This window comes from Chaetodon auriga, chromosome 10 (genome assembly GCF_051107435.1).
Source record: "Chaetodon auriga isolate fChaAug3 chromosome 10, fChaAug3.hap1, whole genome shotgun sequence".
In the NCBI taxonomy this organism is placed as follows: domain Eukaryota; kingdom Metazoa; phylum Chordata; class Actinopteri; order Chaetodontiformes; family Chaetodontidae; genus Chaetodon; species Chaetodon auriga.
This window is the reverse complement of record NC_135083.1, coordinates 21,166,096-21,178,592: the sequence shown is the minus strand read 5'-3', so window position 1 is coordinate 21,178,592 and position 12,497 is coordinate 21,166,096. Positions and strand designations below refer to the sequence as shown.

Sequence of the window (12,497 nt, the reverse complement as noted above, 5' to 3'; positions counted from 1 at the left end):
GTGCACAGCAACTTGTGCAGCTATCAGGGTGTTATATAATACAGTTTGACTCCCCTCACACACATACCCGTCTCTTTGTCTACATGCTGTGCCTGTCAGTGAGTCCTGTGTGCACACATGGACAACTTAAAATAGACTTGGGCACATATGACTTCTCCGTTACGTCTATGCAGGTCCACTGTGGGCACAGCCGGTTCTGGTTACACTTGAGGCAAGGAGAGCCTAATATTGCTCAGACCAAGTTCAGGGCTCCACACTTTCGTACTACAGTGGTCCAGCGGCTGACCACCCTTTACCAGTCCTCAGGGAGCGTTTCACTGGAAGAGCGTCAACATGCCTAAAGTCATAGTGCCAGGTGAGTAAGGGCAGAATGACTCTTGGTTTGGACGTGCACTCTCACCTGTAGAGGGTTAAGACAGCATTTTCAAAGGGTTATTTTACACTGACTTTAAGTAGGAACTGAGGGAAGCCTTCACCAAAAGTGTTTTCGCTTTTATTTTTGTGGTGCTTTTCCAAGGAATGCTCATGAAAAAATGTCAAAACAAAGCAAAACATTTCTGTCAAATTACCACCCCGTGTCTGTTTATTGAGATGTATGGAAAGAATATGGGAGTGAGACCCCCCAAACTTTTGAAAATAATGCTTTGAATGTACATTACAGGGGTTGCACCCCTTAAAACTTGGAAGATCAACTGTTGAGGTAATAAATTCTCACCTGTTTGCCATTCTAATGTATGGTACTGAGAGCTTTAGTGACAGGTTTATTGGGGTTAAAATGTATATAATTCCAATAGAAGTCCATACTAACTAATATAGAGTCATCACAAAGTGTCGTCATTTTCTCAAAATTGAACACTTTTAAATAAAAATGCTGTTTACCTAAATCTTACCTTTGTGATCTGTGCTTGCACCAAATACCTGACTGATTTGAATTTTCCTATATCGGTTAAATCAGCAGATTCCAGCATCAAAATACCTTTCTTAAGCTTTCAAATTCACGTCGTAAACAACGTGGCAGTGCAGAATCAGTGAGACTGAGTATCAGCTGTGAATATTTCAAGAGTGGTGTGAGAGTAAATCAAGTCCTGCAGCAGCCTTTGCTCAATTTGTACTTGCTCTATCATTAATACTATTCTAAATGCTGTTGTAATGGTTGCTAATTATAGGCCTACCTCCCCCCATGCACTGGGTAACTGGCAAGTATGAAGCTGTATTATGCCATCAAGAGTTTTTTCAAAGGGTAAAAAATAGAAATGCAGTGGTCTGATCAGCTGCTGTCTGAAGAACTTGATGTCGCATCTAATATGGTGAAGTGGTTGTAATGATTTAGTAGGTATTGGTGGAGAACTTGAATGACATTGTTTGCACTAGTTGTGATATTCTGATTTGACAGTGCAGAGATTTCACACCGTGCTGTCATGAGGCCCGTGCAGGCAGGTTTTTGATCTGTCGGAGCAGGTGTGGCAAGCTGACAACAAATGTGTTAATGATCCAACCGATCAAATTCAGACGAGTCAGCCTTCCCCAAATCACAAAAAAAAGGACAAAGATTTACATTTAGCCATGCAGACAGTCCTTTAATTTAGTCCTTTAATTTGTGCCGCACCATTCAACAGTTTCCTCTGAAAAACTCAACAATGACAATTAACACGTCGTGGACGCTTCGCGGATTTCCTCCTGGGGCATTGCTCCAAACTGAGCCTTTGGACAGTTTTTGTGTAGCTCACTTGTTTCCTCGGATTTGCTGCTTTGAGATGTAACCACACCTGTTTTGTTTCCCTCTAACCTGGACTGTTACACCCTGACTGGGATTTTTTGCTTACTCAGCAGCGGAACAAAGTAAGTATGGAGCTGAGAAACTACCACCAGAATTAGGAGAAGATGTGAAGCACAGCAAATGCATGGTTTACGAGACAGTCACATCAACAAATGCTTTTTTTCCCGTGCATCTGAGCGCAGCTTAGTAATGTGGATCTTGGTAAATGAAGATCTGTTCCATATGAAGGTAATGGAACATAGCTGAAATGGACACTGTTTATTAATGTATTGCTCACATTCAGTATTCTGGTTCATGATAATGTATTTGTGCTGAGCTGAAAGTGAGCATTTACATTAATAGATGACTTTTCTGGGGAGACTCACAGACTCTTCTACTATGGGAATGCTTATCACTTAGAGGAGCTGTACACAAACAAGACTTCACTGACCTTCAGACTTGTTTGAACCAAAGGAATGCCAGGGCGACACGAGGAAATGCATCTTCATGTGCATGGAGATGTTTAAAAATGGTTGCACAAGTGTACAATCACATCACCTGAGTATCCTCCATGTTTGATTTTAAACTTCAAAATCATTTCTGCACATGTCATGAAGATGCAATCACCAATTCTTTGTCCAGCAGCTTTGCCCAAATCTATTTCAGGAGCAACTGTGAATTTAACAGTCATGTGTCCGCGCCGTTATTCATTCTCATACTGTATGTTCCCTTAATCCCACTTATCCATTTACAACATACCATAAAGTGTATGCACTGGTCCAGTGTCTCATTTCAATGCTGATATGCTCAGCATCTACTATTGCATGTATTCCCGATATAGACATATTCCAGATTGTTTAGAATTGATAAATATTATCGTGCAGGAACAGTCTCTGTTCCAAACTGTCATGTTTTAATGACTATGGCAGTTTTATAGTACATTTTAATGCATATACTGCAAAACACAATAAAGATTTGTATGCCATCTTCATGTATAACACCTTTCTAACCAATGCTTTTCTAACATTCTCTTTTTGGATTTTGTTCCCGCCGGTGCTACCAATCAGGTCAAGAAAGTAAGTATAGAGGGTGAGAAGGAGAAGCCACAATCACTTAAGTCATATGTGAGATTGTTGTCTTAGAGTTGAAAGCATTGGCTCTTGGCTAGTAAGTGCATGTAGCAAGTAGAGTTTGAGCTACAGAGGAGTTATCTCTGTAGTAGGCATCATGGAATCCCCTCATGATGTGTACTGTCATCGTTCCTTATGAAACGCCTATTGAAGTAGGCTACTGTTGTTCATAGCTTGGTTCATAACTCTAGCCATTTTGGACCTTGACCCTATTTTCCTGACATTTTTTCAATATACTGAAAAATTCAGATCAAAATCGTTTCAGATTATGTCCCAACAGATCCATTTACATCTTGATTGATGATGAAAAGCAAAATAAACCATGAAAGATGACAAGAAAACTGGGTCTGGAGTTGAAAACATACAGTGTATTTAAAAAGGCTTTACCATCTTGTATCCATATGAGCCGAGCCGACTGTGTGTGTCAGTGCTTTATCACTGCAGTTTCTCCATGCATGGGACTGGGAACTGGAGGTCAGAGTTGCACACTCTGACTGAGTCAGTCTTTGGTCATGTGTACAACGCATGTGCTGGATGCTGCACACCTCAGGTGAGGTGACATGAGCCTTTTTATGTCATAGAAGTAGGATGTCATGTGCTCCATTCATTCGTCCTAAACTGACATCATTCAGCAGTCAGTCATGCAGCGTAGATTGGCAGTGAAGAGGTTCTGTTTGTGACTGGCCTCATAGCCATAGCCTGGTTAGTTTAGTGCTGCATGATGTGATGGGAGCAAAATGCATGTATGTTTTTAATGGAACATACCTTTGCTGTGCCTGACAGAGACCGATGACAGGATGAGGGCCTTTGCGGAGAAGGTCTTTGCGTCAGAGACCAAAGACGAGAACATCCGCGATGAGATCTCCATGTTTGATGTGGAAGACGACTGTCCCATCCTCCACAATGAGATGGCCCACCATCTGCACACTGAGGATGATGTGGAGAAACGGTGAGGCTGGATTATGTATTGTTGTTTTGTGCTTGTGGTGCAACAAAATCATGTCATTACACGGTGAGAAAACTAAGACATTTCAACAGGCAACCATTAAGCCAACCATTAAAACTCACCTCTCCTTATCCACAGCAAGAGGCACCAGCGGTCCCGCAAGATAGCTGTGCCCGTAGCCGCTGCCCAGGCAACTGCCCCTGTAGTGTCATTGGAGGTGGACACGCCGACCTACCTGGAAGTACCTGACTTCCAGAGGGTGGCCATCATCGGAGACTATGCCTCCGGGGTACTGTTCAGCATTCCGTCGTGTACCTTTCCTTCAAACATGATAGAAGAAGGCTTTCTGCAGACTTCACAAGAAATTTATGTTGACTTGATTTAAAGGAATATAATTTGAGAAAATATAATATAAGCTTAGCATAAAGTTTGGAAACATGGGAATCAACTAGCCTGGCTCTGTCCACAGGTATCAAAATCTGCACCTCAAGCACCTCTGATAACATGTTATATCTTGTTTGTTTAATTTGTACAAAGAACTAATTTTAAAAATGAGTATATTTGTCAGGGAACTTTTCCCATGTTTCCAGTTTTTATGTTAAGCTAAGCTGATTGGCTGCAGTCTGAAACCTTGTATTGAATGGACAGATTTGAGAGTGGTATCAACCATTTAACTCTGAAAAAAGTATTCCCCAATATGTCGACTTATTCCTTTAAAATGCAATAATACGTGACTGTTTAAATCAGGTTGATTATAAAACATTAGTTGATTTCACTGAATTCCAGTATATTTTACAGTGCAGTAGTAGAAGAAGTTGAAGTTTCTACCCCTATACTGTATAACTGCAGATCACCTAAACTAGACTGAGGTTAAGGTGACATGGATGCACTTTGAATTTCACTGACTCCACGTGTCTGTGGGTCAGTGACCTCACAGCCTCCCTACCAGTAACAGACGTCCATGAATGGAGCTCATCTGAGAGCAGGCAGTGGTTTAGGTTTCATGACTGGGGGTCTGACATTTAGAGGGAGAGAAACACTTTGCTAGAGCTGATTGTTATTTCATTTTTAGATGACTCAAAAACCTCACATTTATTAAGATGCATCTCAGGTGTACTACATAACATATTACATGGTATCACAGGGAGCAAATGACTGCTTTTGGAATGCAGTATATGAGAAAATCAGCCCAGTAAAATAGGGACGATGTTTTGAACAGAAAGCTGGTGATTTTAGCAGTTTAGCTCATTTTCAAAACGTTCTCAACAATCCAACCTCCACTCCTTATATCAGAAAATATGTTATTATCATTAATTAAAGCTTTTGCAATGAAGCTTTTTGAAGGTTTGTCTTGTTTTCCATGTAATTGTGAGGCTACTATTTTTGCATAGTTATTTTTCGATGTACAATCTGTAACGTCTCTTATATCTGCTCTTCAGGTGACCATGGATGACTTTGAGCTGTCCTGTAAGGGTCTGTACCGTGCCTTGAACATCAGGGAGAAGTACATGAGGCTGGCCTTTCAGCGCTACCCACGAACCACCTCCCAGTACCTGCGTGACATCGAGGGAGAGACCTTCAAACCTGAAGATCAGGTGCAGCCAGGTGAAGAGAAAACAGCATGAGGCTCAACCTGTTGTTTAAATAGATGCACTTCTGCAACATGTTTTCTGCACCACTGGGTATCCCATATCCTTAATTTGTGTATTACATCCATCCATCAGTCTTCACAAGTCCTCCAAAGAATGGGGAAGACCCGTTCGATACCAAGAACCTGCCAAAGAATCTGGGATATGTTGCTCGTATGAAGGATGGTCTCATCTACGTGTACAATGACGCTGCGGCAGCTGACAAACATCAGCCCAAGGACCTGCCCTGCCCCGACTACAACACCTTCATCGACGACATGAACTTCCTCATTGCTCTCATTGCACAGGGCCCAACGTGAGTCCTTTAAAAAGTGTTGATTATGTTGTTTTAAATGTTAGAATTGCAATATCTCAGTTATGATTTCGCCCTTATGTCAGGAGTTTGTAACTTTCAGCTGACATGTTGGTTTTCTTAAAGGACCCCCAGGATTGTCTGACTTTTAAGTCATTAATCACAAGCTCTCAGTATGTGTGGTCCTGGGGAGCCACGCAGGGGCACTAAAAAGGTCCACAACAAAATAAGAAAAATAACAAGATGCTGCAAATTTTTTTTCTGATATAACACAAGACACAAGCGCTTATGAAAAACCAGTGCCGGTGCCATTTGACAGCTGCATGTGTATCACCTCACAGTGTAGCTCATGTATTAATACGCTTGTCTTGTTTTGCAGTAAGACTTACACTCACCGTCGTCTGAAGTTTCTCATGTCCAAGTTCAATGTGCATGAGATGCTGAATGAGATGGAGGAGATGAAGGAGCTAAAGATGAACCCCCACAGGGACTTCTATAACTGCAGGAAGGTAGACGTGAACAACATTCAACACAGACACTGCTTCTAATATCAATTTAAACCATTAAAGCCACACAAAAATAATGCTAGATCACCCTTAAACACGTGCCTCTTTCCATTGAGTTTGGTGGGCCGCAACAAAAATGCATGCATTATGGGCACAGGCCCCACAAAGGCTGGATTTTAGATGGAAAAATTAGAGAAACTGTAAAATAAAGAGGAATCTTTGCTCTCTTCCTCCACTGACAAAGTTTGAGTAAAAGCAGTTTGAATGATTGGTTTTATATGTGATACAAAAGATACATTATGGACACAGGAATACAGGATACAGGAAAGAAAGTAATTCAAGAGTCTAACATTTTGAAAAATTACATTTATATTGCAGTCAAACATTTCATTTTTCTATTTATTCCAAACATAATCTTACGTACACCCAGTAAATAAAAAATAAAAGTAGTACATTCATACATTTGAATTTTAGACATTCCACTTCCTTTTCCTCACTCACAGCTGCTTTGAATCTTGTGTATGTCTTTACATCCCTCTTGTGACCAAGCAGAGTCATTACAACACACAAACCCAAAACCTCTGTCATTCCAGGTGGACACCCACATCCACGCTGCCGCCTGCATGAACCAGAAGCACCTGCTGCGCTTTATCAAGAAGTCTTACCGCGTGGACGCTGACCGCGTCGTGCACAACCTTAAAGGGAAAGAGGTCACTATGAAGGAGCTCTTCGAGTCCCTTCACCTGCACCCTTATGACCTCACTGTGGACTCCCTGGATGTGCACGCTGTACGTTACTCACTTGTTGGAACAGTGGTGGTCTTACATGTAAACACAGAATTTAAGAAATGCAGACCTACAAACGAAATTAGTAAAGGAAACACAAGAAATTACCATGTCATTGCTGTTCTCTGCCTGTAAAGCCAGTAAACATAAACGGCATAGATTTTCTTTTATTGTAAGTTCACTCAGATATCAAAAAGCAGTTGAGAGTTTTGGATAGCGACTACTTAAAGCAAAGAGGCCTGTGATCCCGTCCCCTCAGTCAAGTTCCCTGGATCTGAATCTCTTCTCTTGCCTCTTTGCTGTTGCTCTGTAGGGCAGACAAACCTTCCAGCGTTTCGATAAGTTCAACGCCAAGTACAACCCTGTGGGTGCCAGTGAGCTGCGTGACCTGTACCTGAAGACAGAGAACCACATCAATGGAGAGTACTTTGCCACCATCATCAAGGTCAAGTTTTTATATGAAAGGAGTAGAAGAGAAAAATCGCAGACAAGCAGTTCTAGAAAAACAGGAAATGTGTTCAGTTGATACATGATGTATGGGAATATCCAAGGGGAACCTCTTACACTGCTTTCTATCTAGCAGTCTACTGATCTACCAGATAGATCATCTACTATGTGTCAAACCCTTGTCTGATTTGACCTTTGTGTAAACCAGGAAGTAGCCAGTGACCTGGAGGAGGCCAAGTACCAGTATGCTGAGCCTCGTCTGTCCATCTACGGTTGCAACGCCATCGAGTGGAACAAGCTTTCCAGCTGGTTCGTCAAGCACAGAGTCTTCTCCCCAAACCTCAAATGGATGATTCAAGTACCCAGGATCTAGTACGTTTTCACTCCATTCTTTCTTCCGTGCAGCTTGACCCAACTATGATACAGACGGAGATTTATTCATTTTATTGTGGATCATTAGAGATAAAAAAGAATAATCTTTTTTTTTGAGTGTTAAATTGTTGACAGTTGTTGAAAACAGTCTCAAAAGGTTTCAAAGAATTCATATGTGAATGAATTTATTTTGTCCGCCTTCTATCTTAGCGACATCTTCAGAGGCAGGAACTTTGTGCCCCACTTTGGCAAGATGTTGGAGAACATTTTCCTTCCTGTGTTCCAGGCCACCATCGACCCACAGTCCAACCCAGAGCTCAGCATCTTCCTCAATCATGTGAGTCAGCAGCAGACCCAAAACGCGTTCACAGGTAACAGAGACAGCTCAGACACAACAAAATGTCAAATCTGATGTTGGTTAAGGGACAGATTTTCTTGAATCAGGGACTGTGTGAAGAGCAGTGGGGTGGGGAGGGGTGCAGAATCATATTTCGTCATATAAAAAAGTATGGCTCTTGCCTTATCAGTATTTTCTTTGGACCCCTCCATTCACTTAGAAAAAAACTGCAATAGCTTCTCAAAATATATAAATAATATGTTTTTGGCAAACCTAATGGTGAAAATACAGCCACTGAAGAGCTTCTAAATGAATGGTCTTTACAGCCACCATTTGTGTTTCTCACAGCTGTCTTTGTCTAAGAGAGCAGAACTCAGAATAACCTCCGGAGGAAAGTGGCCCTCTGTTCCCTCTGTAATCAAACGTTTGCCTCCTGGTGTGTAGGTGACAGGTTTCGACAGTGTGGACGACGAGTCCAAACACAGCGGTCACATGTTCTCCACTAAGAGCCCCAAACCAGAGGAGTGGGACATCGTCAAGAACCCCTCCTACACCTACTACATCTACTACATGTACGCCAACATCGCTGTGCTCAACCAGCTGCGCAGGTCAGTGACTTTGTCTGTACAATCAGTTCTGTCCTTTTTATTACATATATTTATTTATTTATTTATTTATTTATTTATTTATTTATTTATTTATTTTTCCATAGTATATTAAGTCTATTTTATCTTGTATTTTCCAGACAGAGGGGGATGAACACATTCATGTTCAGGCCTCACTGTGGTGAGGCTGGTGCCGTCACCCATCTGCTGGCTGCCTTCATGACTGCTGATAACATCTCTCATGGTCTTAACCTTAAGAAGGTCAGTCCCCTCTTTATGAGAAAAGATGGCAGCGCATCACTTACTGTAAATTAACAGTTTAATTCAGCATCACTCATAAAAACATTCATTTAGACTTGATCAAGCACCGAACACCTAAGGCCTGTTTCTCTATGCTGGAGACATTAGAATCAATTAACAAAGATGTTTTTCTTGACAGAATCACTTATCTGATGCACCAAAAGTGTTCAGTCTTCATATATAGTATTTTGAAACTGATTGAAACTAGGCCATAAGAGCCCCATTCTCAAATAGCCCTTTCCCACTAACATGGAACAGGTTTTGTTTTTGGTGGAAAATGCCTGAAAGAGGTCCCTGAGGGAAGAATACCTTCTTAGGCTGAATTTTTGACACCTGGATAAGACACAGTAAAACTTCAGGGATACAGTTGATCAGAGAAAGAATGGATGTTATCCTGGTCCTTAATGTGTTGTGCTGCTCTCTAGGCCTTCACCCCCAGGCCTTCACTGTATTGATTGTTATCGGGTTATTACGATGATGTTTGCATTATTTTAGGTTTTCCAAAGAGTTTTTGTCAGGGATACTTGAACTACAACATACAATTGAGAGTGTAATATCACTCTCAATAATACTCTCTAATATCACTATATCTCAGATTTGAGATTCATCCTGTGAGTAATCTTACAATTAATACACAGCTTTTTGCCCTTCAAGTCATTTTTCCTGCTTATTATGAAACATGAAAAACAAGCACAAATGCCAGACTTTGATAAATAATCATTAGCTGACTGAACCAGATTGTATAAACTGATCTTTCTATCCTCCACCACCAGAGTCCTGTGCTGCAGTACCTGTACTTCCTGACCCAGATCCCCATCGCCATGTCCCCTCTCAGCAACAACAGCCTGTTCCTGGAATACGCCAAGAACCCCCTGCTGGAGTTCCACAAGAAAGGCCTCGTGGTTTCTCTGTCCACTGATGACCCCATGCAGTTCCACTACACCAAGGTCTGAGCGCATAGGGCCTTGGATGATACTGTAGACTCACTCTGTGCTGTGTATAAATACCATTGTTTTGTGTATCTGTATATACAGGTGAATGCATCATAGCTCTCTTTGCAGTTGTAGTTATATTGAAGGCCTACAGGCAAAGTCGTTTACAGCACACTCAAACAAAGATGCATTAAATGTACATACACAAACAGGTTTATGCCATATATGGAGCATGCAGATTCATGCAAATCTTGGCCTTTATGTCTACAGGAACCCCTGATGGAAGAGTACGCCATTGCAGCCCAGGTCTTCAAGCTCAGTACCTGTGACATGTGTGAGATCTCCAGGAGCAGTGTGCTGCAGAGCGCCATGTCTCATGAGGTAACACACCTGATGGAGAGCTTCAATTGTGCTGATGCTTTGTTGACTTTTTAACACATTTAAGAAATAGATTTTTCTTTCTCTTTATATTGGCAACAGCTTTGGTGCAAAACAGTAATTGCAGTGGTGTTTCTGCACTTAAAAGCTTCGCGTTAAATCCTCTGACAGACACAGAGACTCTATCCTCACACCATACAGACTGCTCTTAAAGTGCAGAGATTACGCATCATGTTCCACATAGAGGGGATTTTATACTCGCTCCATAACACGCTTGTGGTTTTCTCCTGTGTTCCAGGAGAAATGTCACTGCCTGGGTAACAACTATCTGAAGGAGGGTCCGGAGGGCAACGACATCCGTAAGACCAATGTGGCCCAGATCCGTATGGCGTATCGCTTTGAGACCCTGTGCTATGAGCTGAACCTCATCAAGGAGGGCTTGAAGACGGAGTAAACTCCCTCAAATCCGACTTATACCCGGTCAAAACTCAGCTCTGTTGAGTGATGTAGAAAAGCATCTACATTTGTTTCTCACAATAACTCTGAAGAAAGAACGAATTTTAAAGAAACAGACCAGTTAAGCACACTTATGTTCTCTCCTTTGGAAGAAGAAACGTTTCAATCATTGTCTTCACTGTATAACATCTGCACATCTGATCCACTTGACTTGCACATGACAGTATGTGTATTCCATATGGAGAAACATCATGTGAAAGAAATAAAATGTGAAATAACAAGTGTCTTTGCATGGTGTTGCCCCACTGATGCATTTCATTCATCAGTATTACAATGCAACATTATTTAAGGTTAATATTTCGCCTTTTGATCTCTGACAGTGGTTAAAATCTTTTTATCTCTTAAAAACACAGTTGTTTAACTTTTCATAAAACACTAAGGAAAAACTGATCTACTTTTCCACAAGATGGCCAAAAACATTACCAGACAGAAAGCTGGCATTAAATCCTATCTCTTTTTTTGTGTGTGTTAATTTTAGTAGAAAGTAATATATCATGTACAATGTATGCTGTAAATAACTCCATCCTAAGGCTTTTACATGATAATGACTTTGTAAAAAGTCATTGAAGAGTAAGTTCTCTAAGTTCTGCTAGAGTTTTGGTCCAAACACTACAATAACTGCAGGGCAAATTGAAAACATCAAGTGGAGAGATTGTAAAAAGGCCAGGAGGCAGCTGAGCATCGTGGTGTTCAGGTGGCAGGTAATTTACAACCACAGTGTGACTGGCCAAACATCTAATGCTTTCAGGGGCAAAGAGGCAAAGCCACAGCTGGACCCTGGCAAAGTTTCTGACATTATTGGTGAGCCAAAATTCAGAGAAAGTTTTGAGGTTCACTTTAGTTTCCTCTATTTGTCAGGGTCAAGACACACGGGCTTCCCGCTCATACTGATCAGCAGATCCCTTCATAGTGCACTCACAATGTCAGTGATGGAGGACAGAAAGAGTCCATTTTTGTACAAAAACATGCTCCAAAGTTTATCTGAAGTTAATATGAGGCATCAGAAGTCTGAATTAGTCAAATTAAGTGTATATCCTCCACAGGTACACACATGATAGATGCAAGATTCCCTCTTTGTGTTTCCTCAGAAGGTGATTCCATGCCTAACTACAGTGCACAGACATGTAATGTGAAAAGTTTCACACTAAAAAATGACCAATTTTCACACAGGGTCTTGACTTAGCTGTGAAAAGATAGGAAAAATGGAAAACACTCAAAGAAAAATGCATATCTAATTTCTAAATCTCTAGTTTTCTTTCATAGCTGATTGTAGAAAGTAAAGGTACTCCTTTAACATAATGCTGTTGTAGAAATTTGTCAGCTTCACGTAAATTGGTAGGATGATGCTGTCTCAGCTCATTAGAGCTCTAACAATTTATGTTTTATTACATATAAACCTTATGCAATACACAGTAATCTATATGTATTTGATCCCCTCTTGCCCTTCAAGCTCGGGTTCTCTCCTCTCCCATCCTGGGAGTTTGAGGGTTCTGCTGTTTCTTAACTGTTCCTAGGACTGTGCTCTTCTGGACAGAGACCTCTGATG

At 41.2% G+C, this 12,497-nt stretch overlaps 1 protein-coding gene across 1 annotated transcript; it reads left to right on the top strand.

Moving 5' to 3' along the window:
• The first annotated feature begins 247 nt into the window (after positions 1–247).
• On the top strand, positions 248–11,088 carry ampd1 (adenosine monophosphate deaminase 1 (isoform M)). Its single transcript, XM_076741124.1, has 15 exons — positions 248–355; positions 3,670–3,835; positions 3,971–4,121; positions 5,272–5,437; positions 5,557–5,776; positions 6,153–6,282; positions 6,873–7,067; positions 7,378–7,509; positions 7,720–7,883; positions 8,094–8,220; positions 8,665–8,828; positions 8,966–9,086; positions 9,899–10,072; positions 10,328–10,438; positions 10,734–11,088. Exons 1-15 carry the CDS (start codon positions 334–336, stop codon positions 10,887–10,889), a joined length of 2,199 nt encoding a protein of 732 aa, XP_076597239.1. The 5' UTR covers positions 248–333; the 3' UTR covers positions 10,890–11,088.
• Positions 11,089–12,497: the final 1,409 nt, after the last annotated feature.

What these genes read in the sequence shown, in the direction of transcription:
- ampd1 (XM_076741124.1), top strand. Translation starts at nt 334, where the DNA reads ATGCCTAAAGTCATAGTGCCAG. An exon ending in ACTCCCTGGATGTGCACGCT is followed by an intron (nt 7,068 to 7,377) that starts GTACGTTACTCA and finishes GTTGCTCTGTAG; the next exon opens with GGCAGACAAACCTTCCAGCG. An exon ending in ATTCAAGTACCCAGGATCTA is followed by an intron (nt 7,884 to 8,093) that starts GTACGTTTTCAC and finishes CTTCTATCTTAG; the next exon opens with CGACATCTTCAGAGGCAGGA.